The sequence below is a fragment of the Scheffersomyces xylosifermentans genome, assembly GCF_036884685.1.
Source record: "Scheffersomyces xylosifermentans strain CBS 12540 chromosome Unknown RJT20scaffold_4, whole genome shotgun sequence".
Taxonomy (NCBI): domain Eukaryota; kingdom Fungi; phylum Ascomycota; class Pichiomycetes; order Serinales; family Debaryomycetaceae; genus Scheffersomyces; species Scheffersomyces xylosifermentans.
Genome location: NW_027042942.1, coordinates 1,571,543 through 1,597,530, shown reverse-complemented (window position 1 = coordinate 1,597,530; position 25,988 = coordinate 1,571,543). Strand labels below are relative to the sequence as shown.

The window sequence follows — 25,988 nt, the reverse complement described above, 5'->3', positions numbered from 1 at the left end:
AACTTCTTCAATCAAGTAATTGCATGCTTACACAGCTTGTATCATGCACGTACGGTAATCTCTTTGGACCCTTGACTCCACATAATAAAACTGAGGAAATGAAGCTATTGGTGGAGTAAAGACCTGGGTTCCAATTTTCCGGCTATCAAATTACAGATAGGTACGGACATGAGGGTGAATTGACGCTGGTTGCACTTTCATCCATGCCGAGATCATGCGTACCTGAGGTTCAGGTTTTTCGCAGTTTTGGTGAATGTTCCTTTGGTATATCTCCTCGTGCCACCATAAAGTTACTTATTCCGTATGGCAGATTCCTTATCATCTTGACGTTTTTCTTGTCATTGGATATGCAGGCGTCTACTTGAAATAGCGCGCGGCCCGCACAATGGAAATTCGAATATCACAGGTACCACAGCTCAAACATCCAGGATAACTACATTACATTGTTGGAGGCAGGATGTATGTAGGTCAATATTGTTCCACCGCATTGGCGCACGGCTCTTCCATTTCGGCTAAAATTTTCGTAGTGCACGGCCCCAAATTGAATTGTATTTTTTAAAAATAGCGCACTGATGTGGAGCTATGTCGGAGTAGTCTTCCCGCCAAAGAAAATGGGTATCTAACCGTGGCTTATTGCATCTATCAATAGTTTATCCTGTGATACTCCTGTATATCTCAAATTAATAGAAAAAGTAGGATGACAAACAGCTATCTCTCAGTTATTGCAAGGTAAGCGATGTAGTCCACCAAACGTTCAACGAGTAAACACTTATCATTGACAGACAAAGTCTGTTTGTAATAGCCTCTATAATGGTATATAGACACTGGGAAAGTTATTTCAGCAATCAACTTTGATTTCGCTGTCAACACCTGCAAAGTCATGTCGATTCAGGGGCATGCGAAAGTTGGGAACTATTTTCCAAGGTTGACTGATTGGAAAACACGGGCATCATTATATCTCTGAATTAATGCTTTGACTGACTCATTTGCTTTTTTTCTTCTCTTGATCATTTAGCTGGTTATTCAAACAAAACAAGGGGACTTCTGTAGGACATAAATATATTCAGCACGAAGATCCAATATTTTAGGACTTTTTTACTCTCTGGTAGCACGCCTTGGTCATTTTTCCTTCTTCTATGTTGAGATACTCAATCATGTTACATCTGATTGAAACCATTCAGATCCTCTTCATACAGAGATACCGAACTTATGTAGTTGCACATGTTTAGAGGTATTTTGCTGTTGGCTGTAGAGTCGTTAGGTACATAACAACAGTAGAGAATCAGTTGGTGTTTCCTGGGGTGCTTATTGCGTTGCTAGTTTGTGGTTTAGCAATAGAATACGTTCCAGCAAAATGCGCATAATATTTTATTGAATTGTTGCCTGCAGAGTAATATTTTTTGAAGATGACTTTAGCGATCATTTGCATATGACATAGGTAAGACTGACTCTTTGGCTCCACACCATTAGATTCGCTGCCGTCTCATAATTCGGCTCTAAAACCATCGTCCTGTAAGTGAGGCACGGCCAAAATTCTGCCCAAAATAAAATATATAGAGAGGGGTACTAAATTTATTAAGACTTGCTTTGATATGGCTTTTGTTCTCTTCTTTCCGATGGAAGCTTTGGTTCTTTAATTTGGTACTCCTACAATCCCGATAAGACGTTCACAAGAAACGTCTTCATAAGAAAATGATATAGCCAGATTCACCACTCTTAGAGGATCTCCTCCAAAATCTTTTTTCAGTTGTACTCTAGCACCAAGGGAAAAGGAGAAGGGTCTCACGCCTTCGAAAGGTTCCGTCACATCTATGCACCATATTCTTAACAATATTGTAGGAAACCAGTTACAAATCATCGAGTAAAGTTGTTTAGAAACAATGACTACAAGAGAACATCATATCCATGTGTACAGCTTTTTGATTGATGTACTGTCGTTTGCTTCGAAGAGGAAGAACTGTTCACAAGGTGGACTTCGAAGTTCATTGTTGATTACCAAGTGGTCAAACTCTGTACTGACTCCATTATTTTATAACTCATTTTTGTTGCGTTGGAACAACTGCCACTTCGATATGTGTATACCTGGCGCTTTCTCTCTTTCTTTTAGCATCTACAAGCTGCAAGTCCATTGAAAATGAGGTTCTCTCTTCTCTTATCTTCTCTTATTACTGGCCTTCGAATATTGTTCAAGGTGGTGGCTACCACTACTGCTTGAACAGCGCCTGAAAACCTGATATTCTTTAAAAATGGTATTTGCTATCTTTAAGCGTAGCATGTAAGGCTCCCAATTTACGAAGAGACAAGCATATTTCTCGCCCAAAAGCTGTATTTTAAGCAAATAAAAACTGCTACTGCAAAAAGTCTTCTTGAAATATTTGATGAGATTGCTTAGAGGATACAGTACACTTCTGTGACTTTGTTATTAATACTGAAAAAGCTGTTACTTTCCACAACTGTTCAAACCTTCCTGCAACATTGAAGTGAACTTTCTATCATTTCTAAGGAGGTGTAATGTGCAAAATCAAAATCCTTTAGTTATGTGGAACAATGTGGTGGTTGAATGCAAGCACTTATTGAGTGGTTCTCTTCAATTCGTCGTATCATTTATGGTACGGGGAAACCAATTGCTAGCACAAAATGGAACCAACTGTGTCAAATATTTAGTACTACATTTCCACATTACATTGAGCTACAAATTGACCCCTTTAATTTGGCCCAAAAATATGATTCAGCATGAAAATGTTAATGACCTAGCTTAACTATAGATCTATAAAAGTAGTTGATGGCACAAAACTGCCCAAATGGCTTTCATGTCACATCGTATATCCTTCACCTGGAAATGAGCTTGGTTCCTATTACATCTACCCATTGGTCACTATCACGAAGAAATGACGGATTAACGCAAAGGAAAGGTATTTACAATGGTGATTTATTGCTCCTTAAGCCTTGCTGTGTGTGAAGCCTCCGAACTATGAAGCGACGAGCATGTTGCGCCAAAAATTGGTTTTCTATTTTTTGCGAAAAACAATTGCGTCTGCAGGATGCACTGTCAAGAATTACGATTCTTGGTGGAAGCAATTTTGACGTGGTTGCCAAGAACATACAATACGAGTTAGAGGACTATCTTCTGCGGGCCTATGGACGACGATATGAAACACCTCAAAGGAACCTTCTAGCTACTCTCCACACATCCCTCCGAACCCGAAACACACTTCCTACTACACTTTCCACTGCAGTTCCCAGCATAATACCCACTTCCCCATTCCAGCCAGCCATGTCTCCGCCAATTGCACACCACATTGTCGCATTTTTCTCTCTTCCTCTTTCCCACTTGAATTGCGCACCCCTCGCTCCACCACAGTCCGGTGCGTGCGAGTTGCGATTACGTAAGCAGTCGGCCTCGCTGGGAACTTACTTGTCCCATGTAATAGAGGGTAAACCCTATGTAAAATGTGCACTTTTCTCCTTAGAGTGGAGTCAAAGTATTGTCTCGTACTCTCAAATTAACCCTGAATACCCTTACCACTGTTCTTTCCCTCTTTGCTCACCTGCTCCCATCACTTCCACTGATCTCCTCCCATTCAAAGTCCACCATCTCCGTTTATCTCGCTTACGTAATCACTAACCCTCATCACCCACTCCGAGTCACGTGATCAGATATCCCCACTTCGAAATCACGAAATTTCGAAATCGGCGAATAACGACGTAATGATGAAGAAGAAGCGTGTTAAGCAGTGCTTTGGAGTCGATCTTGGAGATTCTAGCTAGCTGCGAACGTTCCAAATGTATTTTGAACCCCATTGGAGTCTTTTCCGTGAGTTTGTTGCCCCGATATCCCGTGCAATTGAGTGTACTTCTTGCCAGTTGTGTTCATAACCGTATAGTTTATTAGTATTTATTAGTACTATACCGTTGATATTAGGAACAAGAGGAGGTCTAAGCCCGTTGAATTGCTGTTTTTGGATCCGATTTGAAGTCCACAGTTGCTGTTGCTTGTGTTTGGCCCGCTAGAAGCTGTGTATCCGCCTTCGTTTCTGTGTTTTACCCACAGTTTCATAGCCATTGACTAGTGTTCGTCGCTGTTCGTTACTGTTGCTATTGGAGAAATACCGTCAAAAGACGCCTAGAATCCCACTGAAAGCCGCCAAAAATGTCTGAGTTCACTGTCCAGACAGTCCTATCGAAACTGGGTTTGATACAACAGCTCGCAAGTCGATTTCATGATCTTTAAGATCCAATGGATTGGCATTATGAATACTGACTATGTGATTAAGGTCTCCCTTTTCAGAACTAGACATTATGGATGGTACTAGAAGACAACGCTACAGAGATCTCAAAAGCTCAGTGTTTATGAAGAGCAATCGCTCGTCTTTTTATACCTTGGCACTTCGATATCCGATAATTCAGCTAAGGAGAGGAAGTGTGTTCATACAATACCATTGATTATAATCGCAGAAAATGGGGCGATAAGCAAGATTTCAGGTAAACGCCTAAGGAGATAACCACAACTGCACTTACAAAAGCAATCTTAATAGGTGGCTCCATCGGCAAACTATCTATAGGTATGGCACATATCTTTCTCGTATTGCCATCCATCCATACTGTGAATGCACGCATATGGGTGTTTGTTCTGTCCTAAACCGTGGCTTAGTTAACAAAATATGATAATGAAACTTGCGCACAATATTTTGTTAACTAGGACCTGCAGAGCAATATTTTTTGTATCTTTGTGACCAGAAGATTTGCGTTTAGAGTTATGCACTACCCTTGACGCAATATGTGCAGAACTAAGTAGTTTCCAGTGTAGAAACACACGAAAGCTCTACTGAGATACAAAATCAAATACTAGATTTATACAATAGTATATCAACGATCAATGATCAATGACCAATGAATAAAGTCGTCCACACAAGATGTCAAGGTAAGTTGCCACTACCCCTTTGTCTCAATTTAAGTGAATCCAGAAAGGTGCAAGTCGCATTCGTACTTAGTATAACTGAGTACTCTGTATTCTGTTTCATATTGCTGTCAAGAAACGATATAAAGAAGCTCCCAAAACAGAATCCTCAATGAAAGTATATGTATAGTATATTTATATTGAACCATCGATAGTGCACGATCAATCCAAGTTCTTGGGTGATCGAAAAGCACCACCGATTCTGCATTTGCTTTCATCCAGCAGAATTTACAAGTAGAAAATAGTGAAAATGGGAAAGCCTGATAGGCACATTACCAGATATTGTTGGCTTCCTCTGCTGAAGTTTATTGGAAAGAAGATAAGAACCACATTTATGAACAATTCTACATGAGCCTTATACTTAATATAATAACGCTGTATCTTGTTAAGTAACATTTGTTCTCTTTCTAGAAAGCATCCTGGTAGAGTACATCAATACTACAAGTATACATCAAAAGAGCTTCATACTCAACTATAGGTTTTATGTCTGACAACAGTGTATTACATAGCATCTGTTAGTTCTATCACAGTTGTCATAACCAAACTTCCTCTCACTGCATATTAATATGGACTAAGTGATGGTCCAACTCCATGGCAGCTCAATAGGACTTCTCGTTCAAAGATTGTGTCGCCATAATGTATGAAGTATCACACTACAGTAATTGCTCGACATCGATATCCCTGCGCACACAATGTCATTTGGTAATTTAGTTATTCCAGGTGCGCTGCTGTTCACTTTCTGGCTAGCCTATTAGACTCCTTACTAGTGGAATGGCCTAAAATATTGATATAATTGAAAGGAATTGTGGCATGCAGTTTCGAATAAGCTCGCATTATTTTCTTTTTATGTCTTTAAGTTTAATTGGACATACCTAAGCCAAGTGAAACTTCCAACCCTTCTGCTTGTGTATGTAAAAGCTGTATTCATATTGGCGCGCTGATGAAAGCAAGGTCCACCCGCTTAACTGACTCATTTCAAAACTAATTTATATCACTCAGAAGTGGAAAAGATTCACCCAAAGAAAATCAAAAGGCAGAGCAAACCCTGCTGAAGCATTGACCAAATTCCCTTTTCATTTCATAACAGCTGGCAATGTATCACCTTTCTTTATTTTAAATAGATGTCAGGTACTTCTAAGACTTTTCATCTCTTCTATGTATATCTCACACAATATACACTGGAGTGGCGACTTGATAATAAATAAATAGGGTAGCAATCCTTGACAGTATATTTTATATTGAGTTTCCTTAAATTGATTACAATGTAATCTGAAACAACGGAAAATGTTTCAGAATGTGCGAATATTTTAAAATCTCACCTTAGATCTTTACAAAGACATCCTTCGTTTACCCCCAAGCGACACCGGAGCACCACTGAAAGACATTTATGGAACTGCAGATGTTCACAGTGTTGCCCTTAACTTTATATAATCACTTACCAATCCTATTGCACAGCCCAAATTAATTGTCGCATGCCTTGTCGTCCTTCCACGTAAATTTTCATTTGTTATACTGAAGAGTTTGCCTATAAATGAGCGATTTTCTGCCATGTGGTTAGATGAACACTACTAATTTTGGGTGATACCCCCCATCTATGCATTTTGGATTGATTAAACAAGTCGTGCCTATTAGTGCCTTGCCTAGATTCTTCATTAATAAAGACGTGATGGGGCCTAATAATAATGTCTTCAATCATTTTATAAATACGTCATAGGCTAAAAAGGAATATGTCACTTATGTCTTTTCTATTATAAAAGCGTTGCAGATTACTGCTGAACTTAGCGGATTGTAGGTTAATATCGCACATAAAATATTGTATGAGCCCTAGATGATCAAATCCAATTTTCACTGTTGGTTACTATTTGAAACTTAGTTTCTTGTAATGTACTACAAGCACATTGTTCGTCTGCTAGTGGCACCATCTCAGTCTTATGACGGTAAGAGTCTTTATTTGGAAAGCTTGTTCTGTTCTTCATATATTATTGTTTGAATTGGTGATCGCTTCTTGGCTAAGTGTTGTAACTGTCGCTCTCCAATATAGTGTTTTATTGCTCCTAAAGTAGAAAATGTAAAATGTTCCTGTTGATGCGATATTTCGCTATTACCATTGATTACACTTCTCAGTTCCTCATGGGTGTTCTCAGTTAGTGTTAACATTGTTTATTGATTCAATCAAAGATCACTGCATAACACTATAAAATTTCACGTAAACAATTAAGGGAAGTGACCGACCCGTGGTCCAAAATATCCATCAGGAGCTCTTTCTTTTGCGTTTAACAAAGTGAAGTAACCACCATCGACACCAAGAAATGGTACATCGTTACCCCACCAGGATAAACTCTTGTGATGATATTGCACTGCAAAGAAGATGATGATGCTAGAAAAAGCAATACCAGAAGTCAAACCAGTAGATAAAATATAGTCATACTTTTGCCACCACCCCTCGTACTTCTTCTTAATATAGTGCATAAAGACAATTGAGACATAAAGGCCTGCTGTAATGTGGGTGAGGTTATATGGAGCCCAGATACGGAAGCCACCAATAATAATGCTAGGTTCGAAGTACTTGGTGTACTTTCTAGGTCCGTACCACTTTACGGCAAGACAAGGAATAGCTAATAAAAATCCAATTAAAAAGCAATATTGCAAAATCGGATATAATCCATTGAAAACTTTCTTTGGGCCAATTACACCCCAGATAACTGATGCACTGTAATATGTTCGGGTACCAGGACATGTAAATTTCTGTTTGTTATGTGGGTCGCAGTAATTATCGATACCACCATTCATTTGAAAGTTCATTATCCCTAATTGAATAAAAGATGCAATAAAAACTGATATAATTTGTGCCCTGAACAAGGCTCTTGGAGGAATTTTGACATAATGCGCCATCTTCTGATCTGTGATATAATTTTGGGCTTGCCCATCAATATTGTATCCAAAGGCCTTGATGAACATCAATGCCAATCCATTACCTGGAAGAGCATATCCAACAATCAACTCGACTAAGGCATTGAGTCCAAATGAAAACCCCGTTCTTGAAGCAATTGAATTTATAGGTATTAAGAACACAAAATTAATGCCTAGGGCAAAAAAAATTCCCCACACAGGTGTTTGGGCAGGGTACACCTCCACACAAATTATTGCTAGCACGAGGGAAATAACCAATACAACCAAGAATATCCAATCTGGAACCTCCTTGTAAGCTGTCATCATTTTGGAGTGCGGATCGTTAAAGCCTTCAAAATTTGACCTTCTTAAGCTTTTGAATCCCAAAATAACATCTTTGATTGCTTTCCATACTTGCTTATAACTTCTTCCTATCTCGAATACAATTGCAAATGGATAGAGTGCAAAAATAGCACCGTAAGACACCAAGTTGCTAGCAGAATAGAATGGGGGGCCGTATTCCTGATACTTTTTATGATCCAATAAGCTATTCTCATCGAGGATTGCAGTAACCTTATAAGGATGTCCAGTATTAGTGAATAATCCGTTTGAGTTAATAGGAAGGTAAGCTGTCCATTTGTAATTAGAATAATACACTGCAATAATACAGAAAAAGGAAAGAATAGATCCAATGTACGAGGAAAATTGGGTGTAAAATGGAATAATCAAAGCAGCATTATCAAGGATAGTATTTATGTCAAATGTTGGAACGGGATTCAAGCCTAACCCGCTTAGAGACCCTGTAACGGCTGCCAAGTTGAAATTATCTGGTTTTATCCATGTCATCCAGTTAAAGTACAGCAAGGCTTGGAAGAGGTAGGTAGGGATCCAAAAGTACACGAAAGATGACGCAAATGTGATGAAAAAGAAAGTGTATTTTGAGATAACCCATCCATTAATACTTTCTTTTTTCTCAGAAACTGTCAATGCTCTGTTCAAAGCTACTGTAGGTAAAAGAGTAGGCCACAATGCTTCAACAGGGTATACGAAAAATTTTCTGAAAATACCAGCAAATCCAAAGCCTAGGAAGTTGTTGGACAAAATCAATAAAGTTTGAAATCCGAAGTTTGCCCATTGGTTGTCATAAAATATTTTCATCTTTTGGACATGGATGTACAGAGAGACGTAACTGGTACCTCCCGACACGGAGTAAAACAACGTTGCAAGCATTTGTTCCTTATGAGACCATGGTCCAGGATTGAGATCAATGGTGTACTTCCAAACTTTAAATCTCCATTTCGGTAAGATGTACTGCAAAGCTACTCCAGTTGGATAAAGGAAAATTTGCACGACAGAAGAACTTAATTCAATGGCAGGTTGTCTTTGGGAAAAGAATTGGTTAATAACAGCACCAATAGCCGTCCAAATAATTCCTGCAATGTAGACTCTAACAGTTTCAACAGGAATTGTGGGATCATCAAAAGGATCTGTAACAGCTCTAACTTGAGGGTAGGGGGAATGGTAAGCAATCAATACTGCTTCCAATCTGACTTGCAAGTCCCAATCAACAATTTTGTGGAAGTCACTTTCATGAGCCGTTTCCTCAAAAGAAGCTGATGTCCCATCATACCTTTCCTCATCCAGAAAAGAACCTTTTTGATTATCAAAGTTGGATTGCAATTTCTCTTTAACATTGTAATTTTTTCCGTCATACGACTCGACTAATCTCTCTAATAATTCATAATCTGGAGTGGGAATATTGATATCATCACGGAATTCAAGAATTGCATCCTGTAAAATGGCTACCGCATCCTTTGTGGACAAACTCTCAACCTTCTGAATATAGAAGACTGCTGCAGGAGGCAAATCTTCCACCGAAAGTAAACCATTCAAGTGTACCCTCTTCAAAATTAAATCCTTTTGCTCATTTGACAAAGAAGTACCAACTTCACCAATGGAAACGGGATTTGAAGTGACCGCCCATAAGTCAATCTCATGATCCTCTAGATCTAAAGGATTTGCACTATGAATGCTAATAATTTGATTGTTTTCATTTTTCTCAGAACCTGCCATCTTGAATGCTCGGTATAAAGCCTATTGAAGAGTTATTTTACAATAATGGAGGCCGTATCTAGCATTTATATACAAATGCTTTAGACTCCTCCCATATAGCCGTACGGAATTTCGTAGTTTTCTTTCAACTTCTCGCCCAAAGAGAAATTTCAGATACCGCTCTGTTTCAACCACAACTTTGCTGCAAAAGTCTCAGAAAATACTTCAATGGTGAGGCTCCTACAGGATGTAGGCTAATCTAAAGTAATAAAATAATGTGCCACACAAGAATTAGTGTGGATTGCATTATAATGAAGACACCACCCTTTGTATCATGCTGACACCTGTTCATGTGGTCGAATTTAGTTAAGGTTTTCCCTCTCTCCACAGGCAGTTCATAATTATTCAATTTTATGATATCCTAGGGGAAGGATTACCTCCCGAGGAAGAGAAGGAAAGAAGGTATGGGGGTAGACATTTTTGGGCAGGCTTAAAGTCCAACTATTCAGAGGCAACATTACTTTAATTTGACTCTTACAAAATTTAGCTATCTCCAAGATGATCAATTGTAAAATGAGTAACCCTGATAGATAACTGGCATTTTTCTTTTAGTTACTGTCTTTAGCAAGTCATTATTATCTGAATGACGTAATTTGAGAACCGATTTGACGTATGGCCTGCTTACTTCATAATCCTAAAAATCTCTTTTTTTCTTGTTCTGAGACCACCGAGCCACTCGTGGAAGGTGAGGATACACAGTTGGCTCATAAGTTAATTACACAGTTGGCTCATAAGTTAATTATTATAACTCTCTAAGAGTGTAGAGAAAGCTGATTGCTTTACATGCAGTATATTTCATCTGATCGGTGCTAGATAAATGGGGTGGTTGAGGAAACCAAATTTGGAGGTTTCGCGCGCGCGGATTGTCGGCGAATAAAACTTGCATTTTAATTTAAATTAAGCGCATTAAGAGCGCCGCTCATAATTCGGCAAAATACCTTTGTTGACGTCACCCTGACAGTGATACGGCCCCAAATTTTGCGAATATTTGAGAGATATTTTTTGAAGATACAACTTGGCGGCTCCCTGTTCCCGATGGATGGCTCGGCACTTATTATTATGGCATCAAAGATATCCTTTTGTGCTCTCACTTCAGATGCTGTTTTATGGAACAAACATTCCTGAAGGAATGACAATGCATTCTCATTGTCGTAGTGGTGGCTTCTGTGGCGTTCTTAGTGTCAAGCATTACAGACCTTCGCCGAGTGCACTGTTGATATCGGTCACACTAATTCAGAGCATATAACTTGCTTCTTGCAATGTCCTTTTACTTGTCAGTGCACAACGTACAGAAGAAACATAAATTGTCTTGTTGGTAAATCTCCTTGACATATATCAGAGTATGAAGAATATATTCCTACCTAATTGGCTTCTTATCCATGATTTTATCCATGGCATGTTAGTAAATTTAATAGTCTCTTAATATATTTTACACATCTTTGTCACTATCATCAAGGAACGCAAGAGCACGTCAAAGTTGAAGTCTAAAATTCTCTTGCACTTGTTTAAGCCCCTGCAGTGAGTAAAGCCTCAGTGGAAGCGAAAAACTATTCGCAAAAACCAATATTTTTTGCGAAGATCAAGTGAAGGCCCATCGGTCGAAAAGTGATCGCAAAGAAGAACAGAGATAACATATGAAACAGTGAGGAATGTGACACGTGACATGTAATAATGAATTCTGGATGGAAGTATTTGATCACTAATGATGTCCCTGGTAGTGAACCTCTTTTTCCATTTCTCCTCACCTAACCATCTAGCAATGGTACCGGGTTTGGGTCTTGCACCACCAACCCTCCACAATGTCGCATTTTATGGCTTCAACCTAAATTGCGCACCTCATTGACTACTGAGATCCAAGCGGTGGATTGCATGCTAATGGTAGGGGTAGTACACACAGGATGTCGCATGTTATAAGTACTGTTCCAACATATGCAACTACTGCCATGTACCTTTACTCATGAAACGAAGACATAGGAGCCTTCAGGCTTCAATTTAAGTAATTCAGTGAAGAAAAAGAGAGAAAGAAGGTTTACATTATCGTCATTTGAGTTTCCATTGTAATAATGACTACGTAACTGGATAGCGTGCACAACCAATTAGAGATTTGATAAAAAGGGAATAAACCTCATGCAGAATCGCTTCAATAGTTTTTGTTGGGGAACCATGGATCTGTAGGCTTGAACTCAATAAGTAGAGGGAAGGCTACTAAATTAGGGTTTTATCCAGTACCGTTTCTTCTAGAAAATTGGAGTACTTTTCATTGTGATTCCCTTTGTTGTGTAATTGGAGCTTTGAGTAACTATTCTATCATAGGTCCTCTGTCAGAAAGCAGTACCAATGTGTACTTATAATATAGCGGTGAGTCGCTTCTAAATAGTAATGAAATGGAAAATTCTTTTGATGATGCTGTGGATGAATGATATCTCACTATTGCCATCTTTTACACTTCTCAGTTCCTCTTGGAGGTTCTCAGTTGGGTGTTAACACTGTTTATTGATTTGATCAAAGATCACCACATTACACCTATAAAATTTCACATAAACAATTAAGGGAAGTGACCAACCCGTGGCCCAAAATACCCATCTTGAGCGCTTTCAGTAGCATTCAATAGGGATTGGCGACCGAACCCACCGTCAATTCCTTCATTTATGACATTATTTCCCCACCAAGAAATACTCTTATCATGATACTGAACTGCAAAAAATATAATGATAGAAGCAAATGCAACACCAGCACTTAATCCTGCTGACAAAATATAATTATATTTCTGCCACCAACCTTCAAATCTTCTTTTAATGTAGTACATGAACGCAAAAGACACGTATAAACCTCCAGTGTAGTATGTGAGATTAACTGGTGCCCAATTTAAGAAACCACCAATAACAAGAGTGGGCTCGAAGTATTTGGTATATTTTCTGGGTCCATACCATTTGATAGCAAGACATGGAATCGCAGCCAAAAATCCAATCAAGAAACAATATTGCAATATTGGGTACAATCCGTTGAACACCTTTTTTGGTCCAATTACCCCCCATAAAATAGAAGCACTGTATTGTGTCCTGGCATTAGCGCAGGTAAATCTTTGTTTATTGTGTGGGTCACAATAATCTGTGACATTACCAATAACAAAATTTAGAATACCTAATTGGACAAAAGAAGCAATGAAAACGGATAAGATTTGTCCCCTAAATAATGCCCTGGGTGGAATCTTGGCATAGTGAGCCATTTTTTGATCGGTAATATAATTTTGAGCTTGTCCATCAATATTATATCCAAAGGCCTTGATGAACATCAATGCCAATCCATTACCTGGAAGAGCATATCCAGTAATCAATTCAACAAGCACATTAAGACCAAAACCCCATCCGGTCCTGGAGTAAACTGCAGTTATTGGAATCAAGAAGACGAAGTTGATACCAAGTGCGAAGAACAAACCCCAAACTGGAGTTTCAACAGGGTATATTTCCACACAGACAATAGCCAAAACAAGCGAGATAACCAAGACCACCAAAAAGACCCAATCCGGAACTTCTTTGTAAGCAGTCATCATCTTACTATGAGGATCATTGTATCCTTCTAAAGATGATGTTCTGATATTTTTTAATCCAATAGCAACTCCTTTAAATGCTTTCCACATCTGTTTGTATCTATTTCCAATTTCGTAGACAATTGCGAAAGGGTAGATGGCAAAAAATGCGCCGTATGCAACCAAATTTGAAGCTGAATAGAATGGAGGACCGTAGTTTTGGTATTTCTTATTGTCTAACAAACCTTGTTCATTGAGAACTGTAGTGACAGCATATGGCTCTCCCGTATTTGTAAATAAACTATTCGTGTTGATCGGAAGATAGGATGTCCATTTGTAATTGGTGTAATAGACTCCGATAATACAAAACATAGAGATGATTCCTCCAATATAAGTTGTTAACAGGGTGAAAAATGGGATTGCCAAGCAGTTAGTGAATTCATTAAGTACATTCCAGTCAAATGTTGGAATAGGGTTCAAGCCCAATCCACCAATAGATCCTGTAATCGCAGCTAAGTGAAAATTGTCCGGTTTGATCCAAGTCATCCAATTGAATGTCAGCAATGCTTGAAATAAGTAGTCGGGGATCCAAAAATATAAGAAAGATGTACCAAAGACAATGAAAAAGAAGACATACTTGGACAACCGCCATCCATTTATAACTTCTCTCTTCTCAGGAACCATTAAAGCTCTATTCAAAGCTATTGTTGGTAACACCGTTGGCCAGATGGCTTCAACTGGATAAACTGCAAATTTTCTGAAAACACCTGCGAATCCAAAACCTAAGAAGTTGTTGGATAAAACTAACAACGTTTGAAATCCAAAGTCAGCCCATTGGCTATTGTAGAATCTTTCCATTTTATAAACATGGAGAATGCTAGAAGCATAACTAGCACCTCCACCAGAGACTGAATAAAACAATGTTGCAAGCATTTGCTCTTTTCGAGACCATGGGCCCGGGTTAAGATCAATACTTTGATTCCAGATAGTAAATTTCCACTTTGGTAAGATAGTTTCCAAAAGTAAACCCGTAGGGTAAAGGAATATCTGAACAATGGCAGGACTTAAGGTGATATTTGGGAGTCTTTCCTCAAAAAATTGGTTCACCACAGCACCAATCGCAGTCCAGACGACTCCAGCTATGTAAACTCTGACAGTCTCGACAGGAATTGAGGGATCATCAAACGGGTCAGTGATCGCCCTTACCTGAGGATAAGGAGAATGGTAAGCGATCAAAACAGCCTCTAGCCTTACCTGCAAACTCCAGTCTACGATTTTGCGGATGTCACCTTCAAAATTAATTCCTTCAAAAGATTGTGAGTGCTCTTCGTATTTCTCCTCGTCTGAACCCAGGAACTTCTCTACTTCAATGGTGGATTGTAATTTCTGGTGTACATGAGAAGTTTTCTCATTTGCCGAACTAATCAACTTTTCAAGAAACACATAATCAGGTGTAGGGATATTTGAATCATCTCTAAGATCGACAACTGCTTCTTTCAAGATGGCAATAGACTCATCTTCGGTAATGTTTTCAACTTTCTGGATATAGAAAGCAGCAGTGGGAGGCAAATTATCAAGAGACACCAAACCGTCCATATGAACTCTCTGCAAGATAATAAATTTTTGATGGTCCGTCAAAGAAGTGCCTACCTCACTGATCGACACAGGGTTGGAGGTTACCGCTTGCAAATCAATTTCATGGTCCTCGAGTTCTAAGGGTTTCGCACTATGGATGCTGGTTATTTGGTTAAGTCCACCTTTCAAAGGTCCAGACATTTTGTATGGTAGCCAATAGGACGGTACTTAGTCTAAAAATTATAAAACATGGGTATTTGGTTTGGAAATCATTATATTTATAGAATTTGAAAATAAATCTTCGTATTAGAGCCGTTCGAGTAATAGGAAGCTGGGTTTCAGATATACGTGGAGCTGATAAGAAACTCTAATTTTCGGATGTTGGAAAATACTTCTAATGGAATGGCTCATATTACTGCGAAATATTTTTTAAGCAGTTATGCATATCAACTCCTCAAATAATAGCGCTGACGGATTTGCTCAAGCATCGAAATGAGGCATCGTTGGGTTGCTTCAAAAGTCTTCCTAAGCCAAGAATTGTTGCAAGTTTTCACCCACGTACGGCCTGTTGAAGTTTTTGCGCACAATCTTAATCGACAAAGGTAAGTGAATCTCAGTTACTTTAGACGACGGCTACAAGAAAAAGCAGAGCCGCTGTGACTGAATTCCTTGTAAATGTTTGTGGCGGTTAATATTTCAACGAATATTAAAATAACAAAACCTCTGATGCTTGAGGAAGCACAACTTGTGGATGTACAAGACCATAACCCATAATCGCATGACAGTCTACCCTTTAATTAGCATCATAGCTCCACAGCAGAGCCGTTCATTGAAGAGTCACTTGAACAATCTCTCTATCTAAAATTAGAGGCATATAAGCGTCAAGTGTAATTAATTGACAAACCTTGTAACGTACGGCATTCCAAATTTAGGTTTGGCTATGAGGTTTTAATGATACGGCCCGAAATATGAGAGCTTTTTTCATGAGACTGCACGATTTTTGTTTTCTATGGAATTTTCGGTATTTCACATCCTCTGGATTGTCTAAAAATCCATTTCCCTTTTTACTGATGATGCCCTAGTGAATAAATGGGTGGGTGGGGACAAATTATAATCTCTCGGATGATTCCTCCCTTAGTAGCCAAGCCAAGGAAACTTCTTTTTGGTGGTAGTGAGATGAGAGCATCGCCTATTCACACATTGATTTTTCAGGAGGAGTATACGTAAACGTCATCGAAATACCGAGAAGCTATAAGCTGGTGATAGATATACGGTAGATCCATGAGCTATGACTGTTATGAAGCATTACAATATAGTTACAAAGGTTCTCCGTCATGGAACTATATATTGAGAGAAACTATGTCATTCGAATCAGCTCAAGAATTTGTTTCATACCTTCTAGAATACATGTTCAGTAGTTCAAAGGTAGATTAATATAATAAGGTGATATTAACTGTTTGGTAGTCTACGAGGAAGTCACTATTATTTCTCTGGCTGTCTCAAAGTCTTTCGATAATGCTCTATGCTGCCTGATCCCATTAAATTTCTATTCATAGACTAGCAGTCTCATTGTACTATTCAGTCCATCCATTGTTTACCAAAATCAACCAAAGCCAAAGCGCTCCAGGAGACATTGAAGACTTGCATGTCAACTTGCAGTTCTTTTAAGGCCTCCTGTCTGTGAGGCCTCCTTTCACGTAAGCGAAATGTCTCCCAAAAAAATATTGGTTCTATTTTTTGCAGATTAGGAAAGAGTCTGCAGGACGCATCTGTCAAGAATTACAATTCTTGGAGACAGCAAAATACGGTCATTTTCCGAGAGAAATCAATAAAGAATTGTGTAGACGGATTTGCAAGTGACTCAATGTCGAATTAATAATACTTCAAATTTGGCAAATCAAATTACCGCACACAATGGAATCCTCTTGGAAATGCATTATTGGAAATGCATAACCCTGTTTAAGCCAATTCACTACATCCACACATTTACCTCCCCATTTCCAGCCAATCATTAATTCCCGCCAATTACACCGCACACAGCAATGTCACATTTTTGTCTCTTCGTCCTTCCCAGTTAAATTGCGCAACCCCCGCTCCACCCCATTTGGTGTGGTGAGAGTAACTGCTTACGTAAGCAGCAACACACCAACATTGGTAGTCATAATTCCTCAATTGCATGTAGACCACGATTTTTCTTCAAACCAAAACGCTATAAACCCATCTACTTCACTTCCCAAGCGTCTGTTCCACCATAACCAACCTTCATCTCCCAATTTTCACCCGTTTTTCGAACTCCCATACCGCTTCCTTCCCCCTGCAACCCACCCACACCCCACCACACCACATCTTACATAAGTCGCATCCTCATCACCCCACTTTGTCGTCTGGCGCTACCAGTCACGTTACCACATCCCCCACTTCGAAATCACGAAATTTCCAAAGCGACGGACGATGACGAAATGATGATGAAGAAGGGAAGAAAAGACAGTATTATAAAAGCCTTTTGCTATTATTCAACGAGGATTGAGATTGTGAGCGTCATTGGAATTGCCCTGAGATTTTTCCGTGAGTTTTTTCCCGAGTTTTCTGTTACAATTGAGTGTATAGTTGGTACGTTGGTATCAATTTGTAAGGGGTTATAACTGTTGATAGAGCTGTTAGCTGTTAGTGTTATAGATCAGGTTCGATAGTGTGATAGTGTGACTAGTCTGGTTAGTCTGGTTCGTGTGAGTATTCTGTGAATTCTGTGACTTCTGTGAATTCTGAATAGTTTGAATAGTCTGTATAGTCTGTATATCTTCTAGTCTTAGTCTTAGTGTTAGTGTTAGTCTTATCTAAGAGTTATTAGATTATTAGTTGTCAATTGCTTTATCAATTGGTTTATTGCTTTGCTGCTTTGTTACTTTGGCTGAACGTTCGGTGTTACTTTTACCCAACGAGTTCAATAGTTCCATAGTTCCATAGTTGAAAGCGTAGTTATTGTCGTTGTTATTCCTTATCGACATCGTAACTGCTTCAACTTCATTAAATTTCACCATTGCTATTGTTGAAAAATCGTCAAAAGACACCCATTCACCCCATTTTAACCCACCAAACCCTTTTAACAACCAAAATGTCCGATTTCTCGGTCAAAACCATCCAAACAAACCCCTTCTCCGACCAGAAGCCTGGAACTTCAGGCCTCAGAAAGAAGGTCACCGTGTTCCAACAACAACATTACACTGAAAACTTCATTCAGGCCATCTTGGATGCCATTCCAGAAGGCGCTGACGGTGCTACTTTGGTCGTTGGTGGTGACGGTCGTTTCTACAACGACAAAGTCATCGATTTGATCGCCAAGATCGCTGCTGCTAACGGTGTCAAGAAGTTGATTCTTGGTCAGGGAGGTATTCTCTCCACGCCAGCAACTTCTCATGTCATTAGAATCAGAGGTGCCACCGGAGGTATCATTTTGACTGCTAGTCACAACCCTGGTGGTCCTAAGAACGATTTGGGCATCAAATACAACTTGGGTAACGGAGGTCCAGCACCAGAATCCGTTACCAACAAGATCTACGATGTTTCTACCAAGTTGACCACTTACAAGCTCATTGATTTGCCATCTTTGGACTTGAAAACCGTGGCTACTACCCAATTGGGTCCAATTGAGGTCGAGGTTATTGACTCCACCAAGGATTATACCGAGATGTTGAAGGATATCTTTGATTTCCCCTTGATCAAGTCTTTCCTCGAGTCTGCCACCAAAGAAAAGGGTTTCAAGGTCTTGTTCGATGCTTTGAATGGTGTCACAGGACCCTACGGATACGACGTGTTCATCAAGGAATTGGGCTTGCCAATTGAGTCCATCCAGAACTACCACCCATTGCCAGACTTCGGTGGTTTGCACCCAGATCCAAACTTGACTTATGCCAAGACGTTGGTCGACAGAGTTGATGCCGAGAATATCGCTTTCGGAGCGGCTTCTGACGGTGATGGTGACAGAAACATGATCTACGGAGCAGGAACTTTCGTTTCCCCAGGTGACTCTGTCGCTATCATCTCCGAATACGCCGATTCCATTCCTTACTTCAAGAAGCAAGGAATCTACGGTTTAGCCAGATCCATGCCAACCTCTGGTGCCATCGATTTGGTTGCCAAGAGCAAGGGTTTGAACGTCTACGAGGTTCCAACTGGTTGGAAGTTCTTCTGTTCGTTGTTTGATGACAAGAAGTTGAGTATCTGCGGTGAAGAGTCGTTCGGTACTGGTTCCAATCACATCAGAGAAAAGGATGGTTTGTGGGCTGTTGTTGCCTGGTTGAACGTATTGGCCGATTACAACAAGAAGAACCCCGATGGTGAAACTTCCATCAAGGTTGTCCAAGACTCGTTCTGGAAGAAGTACGGTAGAACTTTCTTCACCAGATATGATTTCGAGAACGTAGCCAGTGAAGGAGCTCAGAAGATCATTGATTTGCTTGCCTCTATCGTCGACAGCAAGAAGGCTGGAGATTCTTTGGGCGAAGGCTATGTCATCAAGGAGGCTGCCAACTTCTCTTACACTGACTTGGACGGAAGTGTCTCTTCTAACCAAGGTTTGTTCGTTAAGTTTGAAAGCGGTTTGAGATTCATTGTCAGATTGTCTGGTACTGGATCTTCTGGAGCCACTGTCAGATTATACTTGGAGAAGCATTCTTCCGACGAGTCTACCTATTCCCAGAAAGTTGACCAATACTTGGCTGACGACGTCACGTTTGTATTGGAATTGTTGAAGTTCAAGGAGTTCTTGGGTAAGGACGAGCCAGATGTGCGTACTTAGATGGGTGAAGAGCTCTTCATTATGTCTCAATTCTGGATAGCCACACTCACTTGATTTATCTTTATTCGATCCAGAGATCCTAAAATCCTATTGTTTGATGCCCATGGGCAGTTGTTGTCTACTTCTATTGCGATTATTCATTCTCTTGGCTTTAAAATATACAGATATAACTATCATTGATGAAGGGGATGAAGTGGATGGACGTAGGGGGTTTGAAAGAGGAGGCTTTGGATGAAGTTTAATGTCCACCAATAATAGCAACTGTCGTCTTGCTGTTGTACTATGTTCGTTTAGAAGCTTTGTGGTTCTCTGTTTGTTTTCGTTGTCTTGATGACTCTTCATGGCTCTTTATGACTCTTCATCAGACTTCATAGTCTTCATGGCTCTTCATAGTCTTCATGACTCACCATTGCTCTCCATTACTCTTCATCTTCTTCTTTTCTTTATTACTCTTCTTCCCATCAATTTCTGTATATTTATCAATATCATTATATGTAAATACTATTGGTTTAGTACGTGTTACACCTGGTATAACTATATTTAATTATTGAATTAATATAATACTTAGGGACCGTTTGGTGTATCACAAACCTAATGAATGATACTTATTACCTCTTTATGCTATTTTAAAATCTATATCGTTATTCAAGCCAGCACTCACTCTATGGTTCTTATTCATATATATATATACCTTCTACTACAACTTTTACTTCATAAATTTCAAATTACCTAGCTACACCCACCATTCTTACTTTTGACAGTTATATTAATATACAAGTGAAGATAAATATATAAATAGATATATAGATATGATTATTATTCTGATTGTTCTGATTATATTCTTGTTATTCTTGTTATTATTAAAATTATAATGATTATCGTGGACTGGTGGACAACTTCCTAAAACAAACTAGTAAATAATGGCAATGGCAAGTACAATCTCAACAAACAACATTAAATACACATGTAGCTGCAATAAAAATGGGACAACAACGTTAATTAGACATTAAAAGGAATCATGGGCTTCCATGGCACGAGATTTCGGCTCATAGGATGGTTACAATCATAATCATTCGTTGGGTGCAAAAAGCATTAAAACTCGGTTCGGTGGTGAAGCTCAAAATCTCATCTTCTTGGCGCCGTCCTTATCGAAATCCTCCTCGTTTTCTCTCTTCAAAGAAGGTAACACGATATGGTTGGAGGCTGGAGACAACGACGGAGCAGCAGACGAGTCTGGAATGGCACGGATTGAAGGTAAAATGGTACCAGAAAGCGGGAGTTGATGTGGCTGTGGTTGTGGATGTTGTGGTTGATGTGGTTCTGGGTTATTCAACGAAAACCTGTTGATTCCAGCTTGCATCGAGTTGGCTGGAGGAAGAGGACCGGCAGCTGGATACTGGCTAGTGACAGTAGAAGCGACGACAGCTGGCACCAGAGCTGGTGGAGGTGGAGCAGAAGCAGAAGAAGCAGAACCAGCAGCAGCAGCAACAGAAGTAGAAGCTGCTGGGGAAACAGAAGATCCTTCAGGGTTTGTCAATTGACTAGCCTGAACAACTGGTGGTGGAACCGAATAAGAACCCACAGTTTGAGTCTGGTTAGCTGCTGATGGGGTTAATGGCGCTATAGACACAGCTGCTGGCTCGCTGGCAGTGCTGGAAGCTCCAGCAGCAACGGCAGATGTCGTAGGACTATTGGTAGCCAAGGTAGAACTTGTGGTTGGAATTGTTCTCAAGTTCAACACTTCGTCCAATCGCTTTCTCATCGAGTTCTCTCTCAATCTGGCAGCCTGTTCCATGGCTTCCAACTCCATGATCCTGGTACGATACAAGTCGTTTACCAACTCCAATTCGGAGATTCTTGTCTTCAAGAGCGTCACTTCGTGGTTATTGGTGCTGTTATTACTGTTATTGTTACCATTATTGTTATTGTTACCATTATTACTGGCAAACCCGTTGGCCTGGTCTTTGTGCTGTTGGTTAGGCTGCTGATTATGCTGCTGTTGACCATAACCACCGCTATTTCCATTGAAACTGTTCTGGAAATGAGGCAATTGGTTCTTGGAATCTCCTCCTATGGCCTGAGACAGCTGAGAAACCAAACCTGGACCGGAAACCTGGTGTATAGGAGGAAGTGCCGGGTGTTTCACCTCTGGAGAGTGGATCTGGGATATCGTTGGCGTGGAAGATCTCAGGAAAGTCTGTGAGTTCAGCGGGGTGAACGATGGAGAACCGACCTTTGAAGCTCCAAGAGAAGGAAGTATCGGAGGATGCAGCAGCTGCTGGTTCAACGCCGATGAGAAGATCGCAGAAGAAGTCGAAGGAGACTCTCGTTTTATAGAAGAATGGTGGTTATTCATAAGAGAAACTCCTGCTATCGTGGTATTGCTGCTATTGGCACTGCTATGGCCTGTGCTCGAAGCCTTGAACGTAGCACTGGGTCCTAATTCGTTGGACATGTTCTCCAAAGCACCGGCTGCCGCATGGATCGGATTCAAGATCTTGCTGGTGCCGTTACTGCTGTTTGTTCTTGTGTTGGAGATCGACAGAGACGTCGAAAGCAACAAAGGAGACGTTATACGCTGTAAACCTGGAGCAAACTGGGTTGGAGTCGACGAAGGATAGTGCAAAGGCTGGATTTGACTATGCTGCGATGCTCCAAGCCCGCTTCCATGAGAGTGTAAGTGAGGAGGTAAGTGGTGGTGGTGGTGATGGTGATGATAAGCATTAATTGGATGAGGAAACGAAGAACTCGAACCGTTTGGTGTATTTGCTGAAGTTGACAGAGAACCTCCGTTTCCACCGGCAGCAGCCAAGAAGGGAGTCAACGATGCGTTCTGTTGACTGTTTCCCGAGTTGTTACCAGCATTTTGCTGCTGTTGTGAAAGAATACCGTCGGCAGCAGATTGAGACGATGATTTACCATGTTTCTTGGACTTTGGCGACTTCTTTCCGCTTCCACTTCCTCCAGCGTTCCCACTGGATGATTTAGAGTCCTTGGACTTCAACTCTGGTGTGTTAGGGCTCGAAGACTTATTTGAACCTGGGGTATTTGCTCCGTTTTGCTGCTTGATTCTGTTACGAGACTTGATGGTATCAGTTTTCAACGAAATTGGTCTGGGACGCCCGTGAAGCTTGAGGAAAAGACCACAAGCATTACAGAGGACTTGTCCTGTTTCATCTCTACGCCAAAGCGGAGTGTTTTGAGTCTTACAATTACGGCAAATTGGCGAGGTTATGTTGGTTTTCGTGGTGGTAGTACCATTATTTACATGGGTTGTTGTTTTGGCATTAGGATGAACTGGGTTCAGGTTGAAAGAAAGCGAATGTTGGGGCTGTGGTTGGTGAGGCTGCTGCTGTTGCTGCTGTGAAGGTGGTGTTGGTGGACCCTGTTGATGTTGTTGATGTTGAGTTTCTTCTTGTTGTTGTTTTCTCTCTTCTTGCTGTGGCTGGACCGCCAAAGTTGGCGGATTTTGGGCAGTTTCTGGCTGTGGTGCCGATAACGTACTGACCCCTGGAAGAACTTCTGCTTTCACCACCGTTGGTTGGTTCTGTTGTGCCTGATTAAGGATCAGAGCAGAGCTGTAGGATGAAACCCCGGTTCCGTTGATTTGTGGAGGTCCCGACTGGGGTATTTCGGAGCTTTTTGGCGTCGAAATCGATGCAACCACACCCTGGGAAGACGCTGGAGCTGGAACCGTGGTTCTAGGACCGCTGGTGGCAGAGTTATTGGTACTCCCTCCAGGATTGGCATTGGTGGAACTCGAATTGGCACTGTTATTAGGCCCGCTGCTGCCACTGTTAACGCCCGCTGGCGTGTGAACTACGGGGCCCGATGGTGGCACGGGAGGAAGACGATGCTGAATCTCGCTCATAACGACGTCTTCTACTACTTGGTTCTCGATAGCTAACCTAATGCCCTGGGTCGTTTTCCATGAAAAGTCGCTTCGCTCTCTTTTTTTTTTCAATCTCTCAAAAGATTAAACTGGTGGTAGATAAAAAAAATTTCACTATCGAAACCCACTGCCTGTACCTAGAAGAACACTATATGAAGTAGAAGAAGCTGGGATGGTTTTTCTTAGTTGGGAATCTGGCAAAAAATCGGTTATCTGGTACGGTATTCAGTGGGTTTACAGGAACAATGGAGAGATTGCAAAAAAGGAAAAAGAGGGAAGAGAGGTGAAAAATTGGGATGGAGGTCGAGAGATGGGGGGTTAAAACGGCTGCGATTTCGCTGAAAATGGTACTGGTGGATAGCCACGGTTCAGGAGAGTGTAGTTGAGTCGATGTAGTGGATTAGTCCTTCAACATTCATAGAGAAAACTGGCTAAAGAAGGAGAAGAAGAACGACCACCATTTCGTTTTATGGCCAACGGGTTTTTTTTTTGGGGGGGGGAGGCTGCGATAAAAAAAAATTTTCCCAGCCTGATCCCGTTAATACAGGTGTATAGTTCCTAATGCAGGGCGTGCGGCTCAACAAGCTTGTGGGTAGTCACGGTCACGGTGACGAAGTCAAAAAATGGGTGGGATGCGGGCGAGTTAATTGTGGGTCCTGGTAGCGAGGGCGGTGGAATTAGTGATCCTGTTAGCACAGGTGTGCCTACCTCCTGTTCTGCTACCCAGTCCCGTTTTTTTTTCTTTTTTTTTTCTTTTTTGAATTGTCGCCACCACCATCAGATAAAAAACCCATTTCCATCCCCCCACCCCCCTTTACGCGCGCCGGTCTTATCTCTCGCTGGGTGTGCTTATCGTTAGGGAGAGATAATGTGTGTGAAGAAGTGCATATGTCATTGGTAAATATTTCCCAGTGACTAAGGAGTGTGTGGCAGGGATGGAATGGGGTAGAGGAGAAGATCGGTGATTGGATGGGACGGTGGTGGTGGAGACCCCCTGGAATGCACTTGCAACTGAAAACTTCAACATGAAGCCTGGAGCGAGCCGTCGATTCACCTGGCCATTTTCTCTCCATCGGATTTGGGACGAAAAAATTTTGGACTCATCCCAACGGCCCAATTCTCGTGCCATCTGAGGTTTTTTATTTTGACGGTATGCTTAGTAGACGATCCCGTACGTCCTTAGTGCTCATCACTGCACCGCCGATTGCTCAGCTTCGTCGCTATACGATCCCGCTATGGCCCAACGTTGAAAACCTGCAAACGGACAACGGCACTATCCTAATAGGGTAATAACCCATCCTCTGTGTAGGCTTCCCTCTGGGAATGCCGCTATCAACTGCGTTTTCTACACCGGTGCCAGCGGCCATCCCCGAGAAGTCTAGACCAAAAATGCACCACCACGAAACCTGTAAATATGGCGAGGTCATTAAGCGCCAGTACTGCGGCACGGGTGCAACACTCGAAAAAAATCACCCGTTTTGTGCAACGGCGGAAGATGCAGGCCATCTATTGGCTGAAAAGCTTGTTGCTCATTGGAGAGGTTCAGAAGGAATTGGGTTTTGCTTGGCTTACGTAATGCGATCGCGGTATATGCACCACCTCAGATACGGCAGCCCGTTCGAGATCTTCAGGCTCCTTTGTAGGAAGGGATGATTCATGTTTCATTGTTGATGGAAGGGGTCAGAAATGTATGTATGAAAATGGATATATGTGGACTGATAGAGAAAAGATATGATAACTAAGAAATATAGGAGAAGTAAGGTTCTTTATTTTTGAGTTCAATCTAAATCCTTAAGATCTGTTCTTGAAAAGTCAACTGATATCCATTTTTGGCAACCCAACTCTACTATTTTCTTGAGTAGGAAGGATATTAAAAGAGGTAGAATATCGATATTAAACATGAATATTATTATTATTATCAGCAGTAGTAGTGGTGGTGGTGGTGGTAATTATACTAGTAGTAGTAATAGTACTATTATTATCACTACAGAATTATTATCACTACAGAAGCTTGTGGATGATGGTGCTCCCAAAGTACGGGATTTCTCTCTTGTAGTCCCGCTAGCCCAGGGCATAATGAGAGTAAGAATTGCCTTAGCCCCATTGACCCAACTTGAAAGGATATCAAATAAAGAACCATAGAAACTACGTAGACTCTTATTAAGCTTAATTGCATATAAAACCAGAGCGGTTCTAGAACTCCGTAAAATGAATCCCTTCCCTTTGCATCAATTTTGATCTT

The 25,988-nt window shown here is 40.8% G+C and overlaps 5 protein-coding genes across 5 annotated transcripts; 2 read left to right on the top strand and 3 right to left on the bottom strand. All coding sequences in view use genetic code 12, as the record gives it.

The window, feature by feature from the left end:
• Positions 1 to 2,822: 2,822 nt before the first annotated feature.
• RJT20DRAFT_45293 (uncharacterized protein) lies at positions 2,823 to 3,765 on the top strand. The gene has a single exon (XM_064920208.1). It carries the CDS (start codon positions 2,972 to 2,974, stop codon positions 3,623 to 3,625), a length of 654 nt encoding a protein of 217 aa, XP_064774605.1. The 5' UTR covers positions 2,823 to 2,971; the 3' UTR covers positions 3,626 to 3,765.
• Positions 3,766 to 7,171: 3,406 nt separating this feature from the next.
• On the bottom strand, positions 7,172 to 9,919 carry RJT20DRAFT_96210 (OPT oligopeptide transporter protein-domain-containing protein; the record flags this gene model as incomplete). Its single annotated transcript, XM_064921618.1, has 2 exons — positions 7,172 to 9,459; positions 9,499 to 9,919. The coding sequence occupies 2 exons, from the start codon at positions 9,917 to 9,919 to the stop codon at positions 7,172 to 7,174; spliced, it is 2,709 nt and encodes a 902-aa protein (XP_064774604.1).
• Positions 9,920 to 12,503: 2,584 nt separating this feature from the next.
• RJT20DRAFT_118868 (OPT oligopeptide transporter protein-domain-containing protein) lies at positions 12,504 to 15,327 on the bottom strand (the record flags this gene model as incomplete). Its single annotated transcript, XM_064915880.1, has 2 exons — positions 14,850 to 15,327; positions 12,504 to 14,807 (listed from the first exon to the last, which is right to left on the bottom strand). Exons 1-2 carry the CDS (start codon positions 15,258 to 15,260, stop codon positions 12,504 to 12,506), a joined length of 2,715 nt encoding a protein of 904 aa, XP_064774603.1. The 5' UTR covers positions 15,261 to 15,327.
• Positions 15,328 to 18,171: 2,844 nt separating this feature from the next.
• On the top strand, positions 18,172 to 19,854 carry PGM2 (phosphoglucomutase; the record flags this gene model as incomplete). The annotated part of the gene is made up of 1 exon (XM_064918804.1): positions 18,172 to 19,854. The coding sequence occupies one exon, from the start codon at positions 18,172 to 18,174 to the stop codon at positions 19,852 to 19,854; it is 1,683 nt and encodes a 560-aa protein (XP_064774602.1).
• Positions 19,855 to 20,971: 1,117 nt separating this feature from the next.
• Positions 20,972 to 23,725, bottom strand: GZF3 (Gzf3p; the record flags this gene model as incomplete). Its single annotated transcript, XM_064918391.1, has 1 exon — positions 20,972 to 23,725. One exon carries the CDS (start codon positions 23,723 to 23,725, stop codon positions 20,972 to 20,974), a length of 2,754 nt encoding a protein of 917 aa, XP_064774601.1.
• Positions 23,726 to 25,988: the final 2,263 nt, after the last annotated feature.